This window comes from Pagrus major, chromosome 19, assembly GCF_040436345.1.
Source record: "Pagrus major chromosome 19, Pma_NU_1.0".
Lineage (NCBI taxonomy): Eukaryota > Metazoa > Chordata > Actinopteri > Spariformes > Sparidae > Pagrus > Pagrus major.
The window spans coordinates 13,646,847-13,669,664 of NC_133233.1; the positions used below are offsets into that span (position 1 = coordinate 13,646,847).

At 42.0% G+C, this 22,818-nt stretch overlaps 1 protein-coding gene across 1 annotated transcript in view; it reads left to right on the forward strand.

Annotated features, from left to right (window-relative positions):
* Positions 1 to 3,851, forward strand: part of LOC141014320 (uncharacterized) — a 97,699-nt gene extending 93,848 nt beyond the window's left edge. The window contains exon 27 of the mRNA XM_073488059.1: positions 2,970 to 3,851. Within this exon, the coding sequence (XP_073344160.1) occupies positions 2,970 to 3,341 (372 nt within the window). The 3' untranslated portion in view covers positions 3,342 to 3,851. The remainder of the gene's footprint in view (positions 1 to 2,969) is intronic.
* The last annotated feature ends 18,967 nt before the right edge of the window (positions 3,852 to 22,818 follow it).

Genomic DNA, 22,818 nt, shown 5'->3' on the forward strand with positions numbered 1-22,818 from the left:
GCTTTCATGCGTCCAACTTCAAACGAACACGCGCACTTACACACACAGGCGCACGCAGACATCCATTTCCCCTTCCTACGATAAAAGTAAAAAGTCGGCAGCGGGGTGGGGGCGTGTGTGCAGCGCGGGGAAGGGGGGACAAATCGTATCGGGAAAAAGCAGTGACGTTTCTTTCCACTGGTAAATGATTTCCCTTTCATGAAACTGAGAGAGGGATGTATATCAATACAGCCTTGCTGATCTCTCCATGACAGCGTAGGGAAATGGCCCGCTGTGATAAAACAATGTGGGGGGAAAAACACAGAGGAATATTCTGAGGAAAAGCTGACATTTTTTACTGTGTTGAACTTCACAAGAGTCAACAAATCACCAAAGGAGAGACGAATCAAAAGTACTCCTCAGCCCCCTCAGTTCTCCAAAACTCCAGGGCCTGGGGAACGGCTCACCCGACTTTTGTTAGTCTGCAGAATGGCCCGCTGATTGACGGGCTACGAAGAAAGCTGGTACTTGTTGAAGTTTATAATGCAGCGTTGTTTCGGTGGAAAAGCAGATGGCATTAGTTGCGTGTATGAGATGGAGGAAGGTGGAGCGGATGGAGGAAGAAGAAGCAGATGGAGAGAACGATAGAGGTGTTGTTTAACAGGTCAGGTGTGTAATAGCACCTCTTAATCTCTAGTGTGAATCATTACACATATTGATCCAACATGGACAGTCTGCACACACACAAACATACAAGCAGAGTTGGAGAGGATGAGATACGGACAGTTCATTTCCACAAGGCTATTCCCTTCACTGTCCACTGGACACACACACTCGCACACACATACAGATATCGGCGCAGAAGCTGAATAGGATGTCTATGTAAAAGGGTTATAAATCAGGTCCGTGTCTCTGCTTTGGATCAGTCTCAGTCTCACGCATGATTTCCATCCGACTGTCAAGCAAATTTCATGCAAACTTTTGAAATGTCACACAAAATTAGATGCAAATTAAGTGATTTCTCATCATCTTGGATGAAGAGGAACATCAGCGGAAAAAGCTGGGATTCTTTGAAGACTTGATTAGCATTAGGCGAGCTGTTATTGTGCTTTAGTGTCAGCCATTGTCCAGGTTGTTTCATGCTTTCATGCAATGATGAAAAAGAGACGCATTATTCCAAGAAAACCCTCCATACAAGCAGCTGCGTTAGACGGTGGATTGACAAGTATTGCACAGTGTTTCCAAAAATCCAACTTCCTTTCCAAAACACCATTCAAAAATAACCAAATTTAAAAAACTTTCTTGCCGACGAGAAGAAACCTGCTCGAAGTTTGCTGTCTTTGTTCAGCTCTTCTAGCTCAGTAATTTTCACAATTCCTATTAAAACACTTGAATGGAAAACCAGCTTTACCAAAGAAAAAGTGCAAACACACTCATGCACCAGCAATGAAGCACCCCCCTCCGTGTCTTTCTGTCTGTCTCTTTCTTCCTTTCTTTCTTTCTCCCCCACTTAAACACATCCTTTTCATCCGAACATATGCACACCAGTTCACCCGCCGTATGTGAGGGGTTGAGGAGACAAGCTGTGATTTTTAATTTCACCCCCCTCCCTTGCAATTAGGAGCGCATCCAGAGCATCCAAAGACGGGGGGAAATTAAACAGGTCCCCTTGAATATACGGTTAATTATAAATGTCAACCTCAGTGTTTTTCATCTGGAAATTCTATTGCTTTTGGCGTCACATAAAATGAACACGTTGTCGGATGTTTGCCTGTTGAAGATAGCAAATACTCTTTAAGCGTCTTAGGATGGTTCTGACACATCGACATGTCATTGGCTCTTCGAGGGTTAAGCCTAAGACCTTGCTTTTCCTAGTCATCAGATGTAATACATTTACTCAGATTTATTGAGCGTGCATGCGTGTGTGTGTTTGTGTGTGTGCGCGCGCATGCATGTGTGCGTGTGTGTGAGATGTCTGGAAGGGTAATGTTAGCAGAACCGTCCGGAAATGTGTCTGTCTCATCTCCATTTGTGTTTTTCTCTCTCCCCAACACACACTCACACGCCTGCACACGCACACACATGGCCAGACATGTCGATGTGACATCATTCTTTAACCGCAGCTTTCACACAGACACACACGCACACTAAAAAAACAGATGTGGACGAGTGCAACTGTCATTACCCAACGTGTCTCTTTGACTCCCCATCCTTTAATTTTCTATATAACTCTCCCTCGTAGCTAAAAATACATAATTTCAAATCTTTTATTCCCTTTTATCTGCCCTATTACAATTTTTCCGACTGGCACATTTTGCATATAATTACCACGCTGTACAACAAAATGTAAATGCTATTATTTTTTTGCCATTTAAAGCTGCGTTTTAACTCACTCTCCTCCCTGCCTTTACCCAAATGTCCTTGTCAAAAAATAAAACACCCTCAATTTAGCTAGTCTGTAATTGTGTTCCAGGGAGCCCAATCATGTTCTGACGACGTGCGATTTGTTTTGTGTCACGGATGATTTTGTGTCAAATCGACCTCTAATGATCGCTCAAATTGGTTGTTTTCATGTAGAAATTTACACCGTCGCGTGACTCCCACTTGCAACCATTTCAAACTGTGAACGCAATCCTTTCCTGAAACCCCGGCACATTTTTTTTTTTTTTCTCCATTTGCATTTCTGTTTCAACAGGCATGAAAGTAGCTGTGAAAGATGAATTAGGCCCATAATGGGGTGTCAGCTACCTCATCAACCTGATAGCTTGTTGACTTTTGATGCTGGATATTTATTGGTAACTTCAAATGATTGCTTTTTAATTTGGTTGATTTCACTAAATGAGTGTGATGTCAAAACTTCCTTGAAACTTTCGCCCGAAAATTCGCTCTCCTCGGTCTGTTTCACGGTCGCACATGAAGCTGTTCTGTCAAAAATGTTGTTATTGTCTTTGTCTTCCTCTGTGCATATGTCTCTTTCTTTCTCTCTCCAGTTAAACGCCCTCAGCGGGGAGAATAAGCGGTTGCGTAGGCAGCTGGAGGAGGAGAGGTCCATGCGACTGCTTCCTCCTCCTCCCACCTCCCAGCAACGCTCCGCCATCCTCCTCCCCTTCTCCCTCAGTGCCCGCCCACCTCCTCCCTCCACCTCCACCTCCCTACCCTCATCCCTCCGCCTCCCTCATCCCCTGAGCCTGCACACAGGGGACTTTGATGGGATTCTAACCCGGACCGAGCTAAGCGGAGCCGGGCTAGAGAGGCCAGGTGAGTCCCAGGCTTCAGCTGAAGCGTTCAGGATTAGACCGACCGCCTCTGTGTCTCTGGAAGCTGCTCGGTCTGGGAGGACAAGCAGGGATCTGACCAAATGAAGCCCCCTGAAGACTTTGACCTGTCATGACTTCTTGACCTCCAGCTCCTCACGAGGGAGTGTGCTCAGTATGAGGTTAATGTCCTGCAGGTCAAAGTCAAGTCCCAGGGTGCTTTTTGCCGGAGGGGTCCTCCAGAACCAGCGAATGATGGAATTTCATCAAATTGTCAAAAATCAACTTGATCATGTCTCTACTATTGTGCCATGAAGACATTTATCCCACATTTTTATATGTAAAATAAAATCTCTCTTCTACAGTATTTTACATTTCACTTGCAAAAAGCAATCGATTGCATTCTCAATCTGCTCTGAGCAGCGGTAGCTTCTAACACTAGCCATTTCTTCTTCAAATAGTGATTTATTTATTTTTTTGCAACAAAACTGTAGCACTAAGCACTAAAACATGTTTTTGTGTCTGCACTTACTTGAAAATTCCAAAAGTTCTGAGGAACCATAATCAATTTAATTCAACTTAAACGAACAAAACAGAACCAGTGACTGACTGCGGATTCTTGAGCGTTGATGAATGCGTCCTCCTCATTCATTCGAAGCTTTGGATAAATGAGGGACGGCACATCATCAGTATCCACAGACATGCCTCAGATGTTGATACGAGTGGCTGTAACACAGTCTCTGATTACGCTGCAGCTGTGCGCCATGTGTCCTGCATCGACTGCGGTGAATGTGGCCTTGTGTCTTCATGTGCTGGTACGTTGTGTGTCTGCGTGCCTCTGTCTCTGTGGGTGAGTGTGTGCTTGTGTGCGATTGAATGTTTATTATCATAGATGTTTTATATTTATTGATTTTTCTCTGTTGCTGTGTTTAAGCCCCCTGTGTTGGAAAGACGGAAAAATAAAAACAACCACACATTTGTGAGTGGTCGTACATTTCTGTCAGTATGCTGACTGATATATCTTACTTCTGGCATGTTAACAGGCCTCTTAACATGCCATGATTAGGCATTCTTTAATTAACTGGTGAGGCACACAAATATGTCGACACAGGTAACGTTTCTAATCAGCAAAACCTTTCTGCAGATTATCTAAAATGTGGTTTTGAAGCAGTGACTATGGCACACTCAAGCCACATTGACCTGCTGTCCTTACATGCACGTCTACAGGTGTCTCATGGCTCTTTTTATATGTTTCTAGCTGTTGAATCAGAGTGTTGCTCACTCACACAAGCAGAGACGAGGAATAGAAGCATGCTAATATCTGAACTCAAACAGAAGGAGCGCTGTTATACTGTCATAATGAGAATTGTGGGGAAAGCGGGTCTCAGGCCACATTTGGCTTCCTCATCTTCTCCCACACTCTCCCCCCCTCCCACCTGTACCCCACCCTCTCCCACCTGTCCTCCGAACCCCCCTTTTTTCATCCTTCATTGGTTCTGTACATACATAGCTGTTGTATAGTTGGTCAGGATGTCGTACATTTTAATGATTTCGAGCAGAGCTGCATGTCCTTGTTAGCTTGGTTTTCCTCATTTGCCATGTCACACTCAAAAATACCCTCCTTTTATGTGCAAACACACATGCGTGCACCCACTCACACATCAGCGCGCATTCATATTCTTTCACAAACACGCATGCACGCACGCGCACACTTACACAAACGGCACAGTCATTAAAAATGAAACCACAGGCTTTTTTTGAAAACTCCCAGGACTGAGGGAAAAGTCAGCGGCGCAGCGGTGAAAAGAGTCCCCGTGGAAACAATGAGGAGAATGATCATTTGTTGTTCTTGAAAACCCGGTGAGGTTTCACAGAGGTTAAGCTTCCCTTTGATGTGTTTTTAACTCGTTTCAGCTCTGTGGAGGGATTAGTCAGCCTCTCACACACACAGACGCGAATGCACACATCGGCACACTCGCACACAAGCACATACAGGCTCTTAATTTCCACACCATGAGCTCTTCTCTCACAAAAGGCGGAAAGCACAGAACAGGCTCCTTCCTAACCTAATTTCATCAAATGAGAGTGGGTGGTACTTCACTGCTGTATGTGTGGTCCCTTGGAAATCTGTGGTAAACCAGCAAAATATTGCAAGTCAGTATTTTCTTTTTATTCCAAATTAGCGTCAGGCTGTTTGTGAACAGTGTGGGCCCTCAACCACGAGAGAGACGGAGAAAGAGAGACAGAGTAGCTGTTGATCATCACAGCACTCATTACAGTGTTTACGAGACATTATTTGATCCCCATTTCAAGATACAAATGATTGGGGTGCTTGTGCCTATGATGTGTGTGTGTGTGTGCGTGTGCGTGTGTGTGTGTTTGCAAGTGTGTGTGCGTGTGTTATCAGCTCCGGTCTGGGCTTCCCTGTAGGTCTGTGTGTGGTTGCCCATGCTAATAATCACACAAAAAGCTTATGAGTCCAAGCCATGCATGTCGTAAGCAGCCCTGCTACAAATAGTTTGTTTTAACCAACTTGGAGCACCGGGCGGGTGGAGATAGACGGTTGCAGGGTAGTTCACAAATATGATAATATACCCACCAAGAATAATTTTCTAGGATCACTATTAGTTAGGAGATTCTTACAGAAACTCACTAAAGTTATTAAATTAAAGCAAATAGGTTTCATTCTACTTGAACTTCAAGTTCGTACCGGTCAAGTTTAACCCTTTCTCCCGCAGTGCTCCTGATGTCCTAGTCATACAAATCAAATGGGTGTTTCTCAGTTTCTGTGTGGGATATGTGTCGTTGTACCTGGCAATCCAACCCAGAGGCAGAGGTGAATGTGTGGTAATGACCCCGTCTGTCATGTGCACTCACTCAAGCCCTCAGCTTTGCCCAGTTTGCTGCTGAAAGTCGATGGAACAGGTCCAGAGAAGAAGAAATATGCTCTCAAATTTGGAGCACTTCCCCTTTGTTGATATTTGTTGACTTTTGATTGCTTCATTGTAGGCTACATTTTTCTAAGACTAAGACTTATATAATGTAATATAATATAATATAATGTAATATAATATGATATAATATAATATATAAGAAAAACAATAAAGTTATTTTACTGTCCCATCCTTGTATAGGTTGCCACCTGCCATAAAATGGAAAAGAGAAGAACAAGAAGACGTAGTAACTGGCTAGTGAGCTACCGCGTGTGGCTACTACTGCCACACAAAATCATGCTGGAGGAGATGACAGACGAGAGCGAGACAGTCTGAAGCAGTGTGGGTAATGTGAATACTTTTGACCACATTAATCATGTAGTCAAAGTCTGATATTGTGACAGCCCCAGTCCATATTGTGGATGCATTCTGTTAACATAAAATGCATGAGTTTATGTGTGACTGAGGATAATTTCATGTAAGAATTTTGACTTTTAAGAAATATTTTATAGGTAATTGCCTTATATCACAACAACCTGTCCAACACGTGGGACAGCCCTTTTGTCATGTGTAAAATGCTTCAGCTGGACCAGCTCAAGATTCTGCCACTGTGTTAAGACTCAGAGGGGGAGGTGATTCTCTTACACCATAAACGGAAAATGACAGAACAGCAACAGATGGTGAGAAAGAAATAAAACTGACAGGAGTGCTGGTAAAGAATCGCCTCTAAAAGTTAGGTCACTCCAAAAAAGGAAAGGAGACAGTCATTCACACAATATTTCACTTCTGAAAAGGTGGGTTTTTGTCATGTTTTTTTTTAATATCATATTTATGTATTTTCACTATAGCAAAATGCTGACATTATGTTGGTGCAGGTGAATTTAGGCTCAAGGCCGTAGGCAGAGATAAATCTTCATACTGACAAAATGTCCCAACAGAAGCCCTAAAATCTCCACCATCAACCCTTTACATTTTAATTTTGTCACATAATAAAGATGGAATCAGTGCCAAATCATAGTCTTCATCTGTAAATACATGTATGTGGCCTTTGCAGCAGACAATCCTATGCTTGATTTCAATATTTTCTAAACTAACCCCTCCACTGAAAATCATTTTTGCACATTTTGCAGTTTTGGCTCTGTTTCAGGCATTTAATCAGGTATTTTGCCTTGCTTTGCCAGTAGCTTCAGATATTGTGCAGAAAAGTATTATTGCTGTGAAGTCATAATTACATTCATATGCATAATATCCATCCCATTATATCCTATAAACTATAACACAAACAGGCAGTAAGAAGACGCAGTAAGAATCCAGATAAATAAAAACCTGCATTTACAAGATTTGTATTCAACGATTACAACTTAGTATAAATAAGTGTACAGTTCATTAAATATGTTTGAACAACCGTAGTTTACAGTGTTGTATAATGATTTCATTTGCAGCATGTGTGGCCCTATTGGGAACCCTTTGCATTGCCAAAATCATGCTTATGTATATTCCAATAAACAACACAAGACCACAAACATAAACCCCCCAACCAGCTGTAAACTCAAATATCCCAGAGGAGGACTTGAAGCGGCCATAACCAGTACTACTTATTTAACTCCCACGCCCACTGCTGAGTTGTAAGAAAAATAACAGTGAGGAGGTATTTTCACATTGGTGGAACTCTTTTACAGTAGGCATTAGTCAGTCTTGAGCTACTGTGGAGTAATTGTCAGTGTTTTTGTTGTATAATGGGATGTGGGTACACCGCGTCCTGGAATCCAAGTGCCTGTCTGATTGGCTGCAAAATGAGTACACAATGCTTCTGCGTTAGCTTGGCTGACTGACTGGTCGGATCTGTCTTCATAATTGGTAGGATAGTTATTTCTTTGTGTCTAGTTATTTAGAGTCTTCTTATGTGGTTCTAATGTCCAATGCTGCATTTGGCAACCAACAGTAGAGATACAGCACATCTTTTTGTCTATTTATTGTACTGAGTGATGAAAGGAAAGAGGGAGGAACAGCCTGGAAGAGAGTCAAAGAGAAAAAGCAGGGCCCACAATACCCAGAAGCACTTGAATTGATAGACAAACAGATAAGCTAAGCTTTGACCTGATCTCTATAGGAAGGTTAGACTACGGGCTTGGCTAAACAGCCCTCAGGAGTTGGCCAACAAACTTGTTTAATGATAAGTAAAAGCAAAAATCCATGTGTCCCTTTTTACATTTGTGTGACATTATTATGTGACATTACGGAGAGCTAGCAGCACCAAACCTACAGCAGATAAAGGGCAATTTAAATAAAAAACATAAAATGCATGCCATGTGATACAAACATTGTTCCCAATACCAGAGACTGCTTTTCTGCTACTTTGAGTTGCACAGCTTGTTGACTAACTATTTTTGGTTGTCACTTCTAGATGTTCCTGTGCTCTCTGAGTGGAAATTGACAATTATGTTTTGTCCCCCTCTCCATTCACTCCCATTTCCTGGATGAATCTAAGAAACTGGATGCCCATTTAAATAGTTTAAAAAATAAATGCCCCCAGCATTTTCTGGCACCGCTGTCGCGAAGACAACTTGATTGACTCCGTTTTCCTCAGAATCACAACTACTAACAACACAGATTATGTTTATACCTGTGTTTGTTGGTTGGTTGGTTTGTCAACACCTTGGATGGAGGGTCGGTTTTAGCCCAGAATAGATCCTATTCATTTCTGCGTAGATCCCAGTAAAGGGACGGATTAGGGTTAGGGCTAACATTGCAAGATAGGACGTTTTTTGACATGTTCGTTAATTACTCAGGGAATTATGGATGGATCTAGGTTAAAAAAAATGATAAATGATATACACCTCCAGCAACATTCTAAAGCTATAATATCTAACATTTCTGGATTAAAATGACTAAAAACGTCAAAATATTGGTTAGATATTACGAGTTGGTTTATTTACTCAAGGTAAGAGTGTGTGTTTCATTTGGTCGGCTGTCGCAACAACTTCCGGATAAGCATCAGATTTTACGTCTATTTTAGATAGATAGATTTTCATCTGCGATTGTGGTCGTTATCAATAAAGACAGCAACTCCCATGATCCCATCTACTACAGCTACTTCGCAACAGTATCAAACTACATCTTTGTTGTTATTGTTTTTGATTGAGAGACCACTAGCAGCAGGAATTACATTCCGTGCCTTTATATGTCAGGTGTCTTCCTCTGGATAAAGATACTACCTTAAATACTTTAGCATTGAGTATGGCAGCACAGGGGACATATGACAGATTTTTGTGCCTATGTTAGCCATGCTCTTATTAAATAAGTTGACCATAAGGCCAAAAAAAGTTACATCAAGGAGGACAGGAAAGGGTTAAAAGGAAATGGAAGAGGGAAGACAGTAGGAAACCTTGAGGGAAAAAGAGATTACGAGACAATTTGAGGGAGAGGGAAAAAGTTGAGGACTACGGGGAAAGAGGAGAGGAAGTAGTGAAAGAGGGATGCATCGGGGGAAGAGACTGAAAGAACATTGCTGGGGATTTGGGGAATAAGTTTGGGAATGAAGGGGAAAAAAGCAGAGTGAGAGATGGATGCAGAGGGAGCCTGACAAAAGAATGAAGGGAAGGAGGTCCGCGGTGTGATTTAGAGAGCGGAGAGGTTAAGATGGGAAAAGACGAGAGAAAAGAGGAGGAAGAGAGTAATGGGACATTTAGGTAAAGGTGGTGAGACGGAAAGAAAAGTGAAAGGTAAAAAGAAGCATGTGACGGGTAGAATGAGAGATGGAGGGAACGAGGGAGACACTGGAGATTTAGCGAGGGGAAAGATGGGAAAAGAGCAGAATGAGAGAAAGAAAGAATGAGAGAGTAGAGGGAGATTTAGGGTATATATGGAAGAGAGAGTGCCAAAGAAGAGCATATTGTCCTTATCGGCCTGCTCCAGAAAGCCTGCTCCCTAATGGGGCCGGTGTGAAGGGGAAATGAGGACTAGGCCTGATGCTACCTGATTAGCCATCGACTCAAACGCACATCAAAGGCTGGGAGGGAAGGGAAGGAGGAAGAGTGCAAGGTGTGTGTGTGTGTGTGTGTGTGTGTGTGTGTATGTGTGTGTGTGTGTGTGCATGGTTGTGGGCTGAAGGTGAGTCACCATCACCTCATTCAGCGGGACCACGAATGAAAATCACTCTCACTTTCCCCACATACACAGACACATGGCCATTTTCTTCAACCTTGAAAGGGAAAGCTGCTCTGAATAAGGAGATCCTCTGAATGGGGGTACGGAGGAGAAGGAGGAGGAGGGGGGGGGGGAGAAGGGAAGGAGGGGTAAATAGACAAAAAGGCGGCGGGAGGCGTGGATACAGTGGAAAAAGGGAGGGAGTAGGGAGGAAGAGGCGAAGGGGAGGGAGACATCAAAAAGAGTCATCATGCTCCATATTAGCGAAATAATGAAATTTGCCTTTTAGCTAATGACATCTCGGGACAGCTCTGTTAGTTTTCACATAAATTACAGCAGGCCGGACTGCATCTCTCATCCGCTACCTCGGCACAAAGCCATCCACACAGGCGCGCGCACACACACACTCACACACACACATGGACACAAGGAAAACACACACACATTCAGAGCGATCAGTGGCGCAGCGGCGACCGGTCGGTGTCCCTGTTTGAAATTCAACACTCTCCGAGACCCATATCCCTTTTCTATTCCACACCCTGAATTCATTACTGTCACACACACTCACACACCTATAATCATATTCATCACACTCGCCGGAGCCTCCCCTACCTCACTACCTAAATTTCTATCCAAGGGAGCCCCAATATGGCTGCTGATGACCTTCATTAGTCCCCCCCCCCACTTCCACCTTCTACCTACTGTATTCGTTTTTCATCTCTCACACTGTGTATGTTCACACATGTGCCCTCTCTTTGTTTTTTTGTTCTCTTTCTCTTATTTTCCTCTCTGTCACACTCATTCAAACACTTTGTTTCATGTCCCTCCTTCTCTCACATATTCTTTCATGCACTGTTTCCGATGCCTCTCCCTCTGTTTCTCTTTTCTCCTCCTCTCTTTTTTTTTTATCTGTCACTCTTTTCTCATTACTCCCTCTCTGTGTTCATTAGCATACAGAGTAAGAAGATGGCGCTGGGGGTAATCTGTGTGAGCCGGCGTTGACAAAATGGAGGGCGTCATCAGAGGTCGCGGCGCTGTCATCAAGCGCCAAACCTCCGCTGACGCCTGCCTGTCACACGCTCACACACTCGTGCGTGCATCACACATATTTGCAGTGCACGGGCGGGGGGGAGAAAGAAAGGAAACATGTATCCATAATCAGGTGTGACACATCACAGCGTAAATGCTGCAATCTCACCTGACAGCCACGTACACACGTACACACATGCAATGTTTGCGCTGCGGACCACCGCGACAGAAACAGACATTGACAGGTATCTTAGTATATTCTGAGATGCACATAACAGCGGCTTTAATGAATACAGCCGGCTTGTTTTGTTTGGGCTTTTGTTTCTAGTTGTTGAATTTATCAGGGTTTTAAAGGATGCAGACGTGGGAGTTGTGCAGAGGGAGACGGACTGTGATTTCCTTTAAGCCTGGAAGTCCCTTTTTCTAAGTTCAAGTATCACTGCTAATCATTTCAATAGACTAAAGGTCAAAAAAGGCCCCTATTCACTTTAGTTTACATGGTTCACACAGCGATTTTATGTATACAGTAGGTTGTAATCGACAACCTAGTGTACATCTGTCTTTCTTTAAACGCAGATATTCAATAACGGTGCCACAGAACGTGCTTGCAGGTGCATGTTGGTACATGTGACTTCTATACAATATGTTAATTACGTCTAGATAGACCTTTCCTTATTGTCAAATTGCTTTTATAAAACAATAGAGTCATCATATTATTATGAAACTGCATGAAATGGTAAATAAAAACTATGTAACTTTTGCTAAATAACAGACACTGTGGCCACAAGTGACAACTGTTGGATAATGGTAGTAAATGTTGTGTAAGGCCAGAGATATGCTGTTGTTGAACTTTATGTTCAGGCTGCGTGGTGAACGTAGTTGTTCACATAATTGCCTATATACTAAACATGTTACTGGAGGATACCACTAGATAGCACACGTTAGCTTGTTGACCCATTGCTGTCCCCACTCCTGTACTGACTCCTGACCCTGTCACATTGCCATACTGGCGTTACACTGCTCCCACCATTCATGTGCATGTGGTATCTCGCGTACGTGTAGCTTTAATTTCTGAGGACAAGCACAACCAGCGCTCCAAATGGAAGTAGGATACGCAAGCCAGATTTAAATTGTACCTGGACATGTTGTTAAAAGCAAGCATATCTTCAGCCTAACAGTGGCACGTGTCCAAAGGTAAGTTACACAGAAACACCTGTCTAAAGTTTGCTAATGTTAGCGAACATTAGTTACTCGTCATAGCTAAAAGTTAAGTTTGTTAAGTAAGTAAGTATGCTGAGTTTTTAATTTGTAAGAGAACTGTTATTTATTCTACTTTTAGAAGTTGAATACTGTAGCCTAGCTTCAAATTTGGGGAGTCTGGTGAGCAACAGGGCCTAACAAATGTAAGTTACGTGAAAAACTGTTACCATGTCTGTTTTTTATTCCAAAAGTTGTCGACCAGCTGTGTCTTAGTGAACAAATAACACAACCAGATGATTCTGAGCAGTGGTACACAGGTTAGCTGAAAATAGCTAGTCGTGATGTACTGCTATCTCCTCCAGTTTTCCACGCGGGATCACTTTCAGGTACAGTTTTTAAAGTACTTGCTTTGGTGAAAATGTTTCAGTTTTGGAGACCTCCGTACACTGTCTATTTGTTTTGCCATGTTAGATGTGAGATTTTCAAAACAGTTCCCGAACAACAGTACAGTGAAAGGGGAATTTCTACAACGGTTGCTGTGGTTGACCAGTGTTGCAACACTTTTGACCACCTTAAGATTTTAAGCAGAATAATACACGTCTAACACATCTCCAGTTTTACTGAGCGAGGGTATCTATGCAAACTTTGCTTTATAACCGATCAAAGAATCTTTGAGTAGTAGAGAAAATTAAATAAGTAAATTCTCACTCTGACCATCACAGAGCCTGATTTGATTTTCGTTTACAAATCCTCTCATGTTTTTTTTAGTTTTACTGAAGAAGAAGCTGCAATGTAGCATGACAGTGTAGCAGAACTAAAATCATGGCTGTGTGCTGATCAGTCGGTGGCCCCCTACTCTGTTCTTGAATAGAAATCGTTCACTTATTAATATCTGGGCTTGCTTGACAAGCCAACTGTGTCTCAACAAAGTAAATCGTGTCGGGCTCAGAGAATTAGCGTATAAAGAAGATGGAAGAGAAGGAAGGAAAGACACACTGCTGAAGGAGAAAAAAATAGTTTTAAGGAGTGGTAGCCAAGGAAAGAGAGTGAAATAGGAAACGAGAGGACAAACAGAGAGTGAAGGATGAATTCCCAGGAGGCAGTGTTAAGTTGTATTGGTGTGTGAGCTTGTCACTAATAGTGTCCCTGCCATGGTTATGAGAGCTGGAAATACTTTGGTGCTAATAGACAGATTATGGAAAGAAACGAAGCATGTCCTGAAATCCTCTTAGCAAGACTTCACCTTTTTATTTATTTATTTCCTGCCATATTCCTTTCTTTCTTTCTCTCTTTCCTCTCTCTACCTCGGTGGCCTTGGCATTGTCTCGTTGAACGTGTTTCATGTTTTGTCTGACGCTTGGCGGGTAGTGTTGTCTCTCTCCCTCTCTCCCCCTCTCTCTCTGTAACACTCTCTATCTTTTTCTGTCTCACACGTTTTCAAAAGGCACTTTATTTATTGTCCCGGGGGAGCACTACATTATGCATTAACCTGTTCAATTATGCATTCATTTATGCAGCCGTTGCCTTATGTAAATGCACTTTATGATTAAACAAATTGTTTCGCTGTTTGGCCGTGTGTTCCCCACATTGAGTGTTTGCCAGTGACATCATGCAGCAGTAGCAAGAGACTCCACGCCTGTAGTGTGTATGTGAGCGTGTGAGTCCTATTTGTGCCCTATTAAAGTGGTGAAGGGGCCTTGGAGATTGCAAGAACACTCTGTGGGCTTCACAAGATGAACAGAGAAAGGCAAGGGTTTCCTCAGCCGCTATGTTTGGCGCCCTCTAATCCATAAGGCCACTAAAGAGGCCAACTGAACAAAACTGCTGCCCTGTCATAGTGTTTAAGCTAGTTTTGGTTTTCCACACTTCCAGTATGTTAAAACCAAACCGATAAAGTATTGTAATCCATTCAGAGGTTGTATGCATAGAAAAATTCCAAGGCCTTTCTTAAACTCCACAGTTTTGGGGACATCTTTTCTTTATTCAGGTGTATTTCTTTATTAACAGTACAGAGACACAGAGGAAAAGAGGGAAGAGACAGCAAGTAACAGAGGTCCCTGGGAGAAATCAAACTGTTTCGGTTGCATGGAGAGTGTCTTCACCTGGGCTGCCCAAAGTGGGGCCAGGGGCCAAAGTTGGCCCACCATAAAGTTCAATTTAAGATGTTTCTAGCAAAAATAAAAAAGTTAAACATTGATTTAAAAAATCAATTGTAAAAATCCTCTTTAAACTTATAGGATCCCTAGTTATTAATTATTTTTTATAATCTGATTACAACAGGCGGAGTGTCAGTTTGTTCAGGAAGTCAGTTAATTAAGGGAACTAGGAATCCTGGTGAGATTTTGTAACTTAACAATACAATACAAAAGGTGTTTGCGTTTGGTGTGTGGTCCACCATTTAGCTTTGGTTTTGGTATTCCAAGCAAAAAAGTTTAGGCAACCCTGGTCCTAGTCCTTCATCTACCAGGACACCCCAAACTCAACAGTTTTTTTTACACTTTTTTACGTTGGGAGTTCCAACTTAGACGTTCTCACCGATGGCTCTTTGGTTAAATCAGACATTTTCAGTTGGTCAAGCGTCCCGAGCATAGAAAGAGGAAAATCCAGGCAGAGGGCTGCAGGGTCTCTACAGATTTGAGACATTAACATGCTTTTTCTCTCCATTCGAGTGTCCCTCTCTGTCTGTCTCATACTTGTTTAGTCTTGCCACGTCTGCCGTGTGTGATATTCACCGATAGGTTGAAATCGGTCTTGTGATGTTGGGAAGGCGGCGTGCAATGACACAAAATTAAAATAACCGATAATTCTCCTCAAATGCATTAAAACTAAAGTAGCGAGCCTGTTTTGAAAATGTAAGGAGTAGAAAGTACAGATATTTGTGTTAAAAAGTCAGGAGTAAAAGTCAAAAGTTGTCAGAAAAATACTTACTCAAGCAGGGTACAGATACCTGAAAAAAGTAACTATTTGTACTTTGCTACTTCCCACTTCTGAAGAAATTCTTTGTAATAGATGCGCTAACCAGGTGACAGTTAAAGTCGTGTTTCTTATCCACTATAAGATTTGTTGCAGGATGTACAAAACATTAAGTAGATTGATGGTATAATACAGATGAAATCCCTCTTGCTATAGTTTATATGCCACAACAGATGACCCACGGGAATTTCATGAAGAAGAGACAGGAGAGACATTCACATCCACCATTGTCACACCTACACTTACTTGTTCTAAAGTCTTATTATAAGACGAGTATGTCGATCCTTTAAAGACACAAACCATCCACACAAACCAATCTTGATCCCAAGATTTGAGTGAATGAAGGCTGGTGAATGAAGGCTGGTCAGTTTAAGGCTGGATGCTTTGTGTCTTTTCGTCTTCTGTAATTGCAAGAACACTTTAACCAACTTTTCCAACACAATACACATTAAAAGAAATTAAAAAATTTTTTTAAAAAACGTCTGCTTTGCGTTGAAGTATTTTGCAAAAGTGTCAGAAGTTTTTACTTTTCTTGGCCACGCATTTGTTAGAAGACAAACAGTGGAATCACTATGGGTACCTATAGGCCAGCCAATATTTGTACTTTCATGAGAGCAACTAAGTGGACGTGCGCCAAACAATGAAGCTGTTACAGCGCTGCGATATCGCTGTGTCAAAAAACATGCACTCTGAAACAACCGCTAATTTAAAACAAATGCCCTTAATAGGCAGTGTTGCAATGTCAGCCGAGGCCTTGGAAGTCTCCTATTGACTAAAGACTGGGAGAGTTGCTCCAGACATCTTAATCACAGCTATATATAGCCTTTCTCCTATCTGACAAGAGAAATGAGCAGCCATTTAAGACGGATGAACTGTGTCTGGATGGCGGGTAGACTTATCTCAACCGCAGCCACACCTTTGATCTACTCCAGAATCTCCCATTGGTTTCCATCTGATACAGGCTATCTGATTCACCCGCGCCACTGAGGAATGAGAAATTTTGTAGGAGAAAAGAAGAATGGAATATGCATTAAAACACCTTGACTGTACAGTCACTCTATTTTTCCGCCTTGCTTTCCTTCCCTTTTTTTCTCCTCAGACGCAGCCGTTCCTCAATCATGCGGTTGTAACAGTGTGACTGTACCCCCCCTGCTCCACCACCACCACCACCACCACCTTCTTCCTGTTTCTCTCTCTTCACCTCTATCTCTCTCCTCCCTCGGTGCGCCGCGCTCCTGCTCCATCTCCCCGTGTCTGCCGGGGTGTGAGTGAGTGATGGAGTTTTAGTGGACCCTGCGAGCGGTCCTGTGGTTTTTCAGTGCCACACATCAGAGGCAGAGCATTAGCCCTCTGCATGCTTCAAGAGTTTGGCTTGGCAGAGCACCAGGCCCTAACTACCTCCTCTCCAGCACTCGCCACTGCCAGCGCAGGCCAGACAAACTACCTGAGCCCCGTTCGCAATATACATGAAATTATGCTGATGTCCCACTGTTTATATTTATATTCATTAACCTTTATAAGGACGCATGTGTGTTTTTATTGCATTAATTTTCTGAGTGTACCCTGACACAGAATGAGTTAAAGCAAGTTTATATTGGCTGTTTTGAAGGAAAGTGGGTCCCTATCTGCATAATATACAGTAAATCTTCATTATCCAAACCTCAGGAAGACTGCGCAGACTGAATGGTTGAAGGAACAAGCGTAATGAAGAGAATATGCACAGCAATGCAAAGTTATAGTCCGGTAATTTTGTACATTAATAACAAAGCTACCTGGGATTTGCATCTGAGAGCTATAAAATTCTGTGAGCTTTATAAGAAATGTGGTCCTGGTGGAGATATCTGGCTGAAGGAAGCACGAGTAGTATAAAGGAAAGGATAACGCCCATGTTGGTGTTTGATTCATGTAGTGTTACATATGTATTCACTGGTGCACGGTATATTATGTGTGTGTGAGAGAGAGAGAAAACCTTTTCCAGCCGCCTGCAGCCCCATGTGCAGCACTTGCAGTTCAACGTACAGTAACTGTAATTAAAGACAGATGAACATTGGTTATCTGGGTTGAAAACACTGCAGGGTCATGATAGCACACGACTGTTGGATAAAATCAAACATAAACATCCATTCATTATTTACCACATATTAGAGAGTATGCTGTATGTGGTCGAAACTGCAGCACTGGCAGTTCTGACATTCCCTCTGATTGCTGATATTTCTAAAGCTGCTGTTTTATATGGCTTTTATAGAAGAGGGTTTTTTTTGGCTGTGTGTTTATTCTCAACCCCTCGGACCCTGGGTCATTAAAACACAGCGGAAGTCTTCTCATTTCAAAATGTGTCCGTGACATTTTTTCTGTCCCGAGACGTATGTTTAAAAACAGCTTTATTGTGACTGGCGGTCTGATGGAAGTAGGAGGGCGTCAAGAGTCACTACGGTAGACAGATAGCCTCAGGCTGTGCCACACACGGCCTGCACTGTGTGTGTGTGTGTGTGTGTGTGTGTGTGTGTGTGTGTGTGTGTGTGTGTGTGTGTGTGTGTGTGTGTGTGTGCGCGTGTGTGTGCGTGTGATTCCGCAGAAGCACATCACATACACATATCGATACAAAGCACGTCTTTAAATCCTGCATTTTAATTATGCTGCTTTATTAAATAGTAATCATTGAAATGCTACATTGGCATAATTTATTACATTTCAAATGAAGGACAGGGAAATATGCACACTCCACACATCGTGTTCAGGCTAATTCCTGGACATCACATTTAGCTAATACACATGTGAAACAGCTCTCTGGTGGTGCTGCAACAGAATAATTTATCAAAACAAATGCTCCATTTTCTGCTGTCCCTCAACCGAATGTGACCAGCACTAAAAGATGCACTACTTGATGCATGCAATATGCATGGAATTATGCTAATGCACAACATTTGCATTCATTTATATCTACATATGGACATGTGTAATTTTAAGTCTGCTAAGTGTAGACTAACATTGAATGATTCACAATGTATAGATGCATAAGAGCAGACTCAGCACCAGCCTTTTCCTGATTACACTTCATTGGCAAGACCAAAAGCCTATAAAAATGAAAGAGTGTAAAAGTAGCACGTATACATTAGAACTTCATTAATCCAAATTTGCTGAAATATCCACACGAGACAGAAGCTTTACCAATAAAATAAGCAGCAATGCAAAGACATGCTCTAGAAACTGTGTGTTCTGCTGCTGCGTGATACTGAAAACCCCACAAACGTGGGAGTTTTGAATATTTCTGCCTCATTCTTTTGGAGTTTGAATCAATTAAGTATTTCAATATGCGATTTTCATGTCTAGTGTCCTTAATATTTTATGGCCTCAATCACCGCCAGCAAGATTTTTGGCAATGAACCACAAGGTAATTTAAATATTTATAACCATGCGTTTGAATCAATCGTTCAAACTGATGCTTCACAATAACAGATATCTGAATGAATCTAGCATTGACTATTTCCTTCGGAAAGTTGAATCAATACTAAGTCAGAAGCTATATGCTATCAAATGTTGCCTAAATGGATGCTTAGTCGCACACACACTCCCCATATACACATATATGCATATTACAAACATTCAGTATGCCGGTGACACCCCAGCAGTCACATGCTTGGCTATATATCTATGATAATGGTTACTATGCTGATGATCAGAGCTATTTACTTTAAATGGGTCATTATCAGTGGAAGACTCTACCTTGTGATGGTGATGAGGGCTTTGACAGATATATTGCCATGCGGGAATAGGTGGTGATGATGAGCCACAGAAGTGTGCTACTGTTCTGCGCTTTCATTCTCTCCTTGTGTCTCTCCACCTCATCGTCGCTTCACCTCTTTGTCCTTTGGTTCAATTTACGAATCACAAGTCAGGAGCAGTCAAGTGCTGCCATTCTGCTGCACGACGGCGTGTCTCGGAATACTAAAAGAAGACAGTGGAAATGTATTAGTTACACAAAGTCTGTGCTGTGTTTTTATTGAATTATGAAGAATTTATGATAGCAATTTGATCTGGTGTATCACTTTCAGCGAGGCTCTTGTTCTGCATGTTTAAGATATAGAGCAGCACTTGAGTATCTGTCTCTTTGGGGAGTTGGCGGGGAGCAAAGCATGCTGTGTGATGCTCCGCTCATCCTAATCACAGCTTTGACTCTTCAAAGAAAATATGATGACTCAAATTCATATTTGACACGGTAATAATAAAACTACTTAAAACTATAAAGTCTCTCCCAATTCCCCCATTTTCATAAGCCCATGTTTATCTCCTCATTTTAATTAGTAAGTGGCATTAATTTCTGCTGTTGCTTTTATCACCAATCATTTACAAGCACAAGGATGATCATGTTAATATTACCGAATTATGGAATACATTTCCTAGGTTAATTAGGTTGTTCTTTTTAATTAGAATGTAATTGTGAGAACTGGTGTCTTTTCAAGGGGAAATGCAGGCCATCAGACAGCACAGGCGGTGCAGCCTCAATGTGGCTGAGACTGTAGGCAACAGTGCCCTCTAGACGTCAAAAAGGAAACTGTATTCCTGTTTCTGTGTGCTGAAACTGGCCTTTTTTTAGCCTTAGTGGGACGATCTGTGCGTGAGTACACACTGTATGTGTGTAACCCTGTGTTAGATTTTTGAAAAGTGTGTCAACATGGAAAAACAAAAATCTTCCATTTGAAAATTTGCTCCACTGCGAAATGATTCATCAGTGAGTCACAGGTTTACACAAATACTCATAGAGCAATATCCATTTTCAAGGCCTGTACTTGGACACACTGAGGATGTGTGGTAACAGATTTTTCTCCAGCTGAAATGAGTTTTTGAGGTTTTGGAATGATAATCTTATTTGTTAAAGCATAAAAGTGTTGCAGAGCAGCCACAGACACAGTTTCTGTTTTTATTAAGGAATAGTTTGATTAATAATTATGAATCCAAGTACTTACATGTGTGTGTGTGTGTGTGACTGTGTGTGTGTATGTGTGTTTGTGTGTGTGTTAAGACACTGTTTAAGCTTGGATTTAGTGTTATGGGTCAAATATGGAAGTTTTTAAAGTGTTATGGTTAGTATTTTTTCAGAACTGTGTTCTGATCTTAGCTCAGTTTAAGTTAAGTTTAACTTAGGATTCAGAAAATGACATCACTTCACTGTAATACAGCCTTTAAAACCAGGAACAAACACCGTTTATACCATATCACGATAACAATATATTATCTTTATACTTCTCAGGATAATTCTAATGTATGATGTCACAGATATTACACATATTGTTTAATAAGACTGATTCTAATATTTTTAGAGTGAATATCTTAAAATTGGATTGTTTGTTTGGATTGGGAGTGAGATTTTTTTTATTTTCCATCACAGTGGAGAGAAGGCTTTGAAACAACATTTAGACGATAATGTAAGCAGGGAGATGAAATTTGCACAAATGGAGCCTTGTGGTCGCACAAGCAGGAAAAACAGTCAATTTTATAGTCCACACCATCATGCATGTCCAAAACATATCCCTCACAATAGGTGGTCCTTATAAGCATTTGTGGCTCATTCAGTCTGCATACAACATGTCTGAGGTCTGCATCCTTGCCACTACACTGCTGTGTAAATCGTGTATTAGCACTTTTCTTCAAAATGTGTTGACGTTTATCAAGTGTTGTGAATCTTGGGGGACTTTATGAGGTCAGGGACAGACAGTGTCAAGCTTGCTCAGGCATGACACAGTTGCAATGAAATTAAATATTATTAAAACCTGAAAATAAATGATTGGTGAACATTTTTTAAATATCTTGAAAACGCTTGAGCTAAAGAGTTATTTGAGGCTGATGTTTTATGTGGGCTGGAACGTGTTGCACTCACAATCACTGTATTTCTAAAATACGGCCGACAAGAACAGGATCAGGGATTAAGAGTCATAAACGTTCTCAAATGGAGGCCCTGAGTTTAGTGTCTATCCATGCGTGGACATTATTCTGTACCTATGTCCGTCTGTCTATACACTTGAGTGTGTTTGCCTACGACTTACACACATCCGCCTACAACTTAATCATTCAGTGCGGCCCCTCTCCCACCATCACACCCACAAACAGCAAACATAGCGGGCCACAGGTAAACAGCACTATCTCTGGCCCAATCCCTCACATGGGGTAAGGCAATTACAAACCTTGCATGTCACCCCGCCATGCCACCTACATTACACTAACACATCCATGCACACACTCAGAGACACACCCCTCAGGTCTCGAACCACCCCACACGTGTTCTCACTATTTCATCTCTCTCCTTCCCTCTCCCCTCCCTCTCTGCATGTCATTCTCTGTCACTCGCCTTGTGCAAAATTGCACTGAGGCGAGCTGCCACAGTATTGAGGAATAGTGTCATATACTGGCAATTTCCTCCCTAGGTGTCAGGCATACTTTACCTTAATATGTCTGCAGCGACTCTTAATAAAACAGTCTTGTCTATATACATATCTCTACCGCAGCCCGGCCTGTGCCACACTGCACACGGCACTCAATAGCATGCTGTTAAATATTTACCTCCACTGAATGTCAATGGAGGAGGAGTAGGTGGAGAGGAGGAGAGGAGACAGAGGAGAGAAATGGAAAAATGTGTCCCCGGTTGGTGTTTTAGCTGTCTGGATCTGTTGCAAGGCAGTCTGTGAGAAATTCCATATCAGCCAGCGGAATGTTTTAGGATATCGTGACGCCATATCAATGTAGCCTGCTTGCTTGAGTGGAAAAAAAAAAAAAAGTATATGGCGAGAATTGGAAATTGAAAAATAGCTGGATATTTGTGACTCAGACAGGGAAAAAGGAAGTATTTGGATGCACGGAAATTCACCAGTTTCTGCTTGCCTTGTGTTCATGATCTTCAAGCCTGCCGCACTGTGTCAGACCTCGATGTGCTGACAAGCCTTTGACTCAGAAATGAACAGTAGGTCCCCTGCAGAGAGCCTGGGCAGAACTTATCAACGCTAACCAAGAAAAAGACTATTCTGGGTTGGGATCAAGCCATGCATTGCATCTTTTGGCAGACTTTTTTGTTTGTTTTTTTATTATTTTTGCATCCCTCAAATGCAGAGCTGCATTGTGTTGGATAGCCTGGAAAGGTAATTTCCAGCACTGTAGGGTCGAGTTAGAAAAATAGACATTTGACACATGACCTCAGCTTCCACGGTTCTGGCAGGCATGTTGGATGTCACCGATCTCAAAATGGTTTATGGCTTGTTTTAGCTTGACTCTGGCTTTCTTCAACGCTGTCACATGTAGAGAACTGATAAAAATGC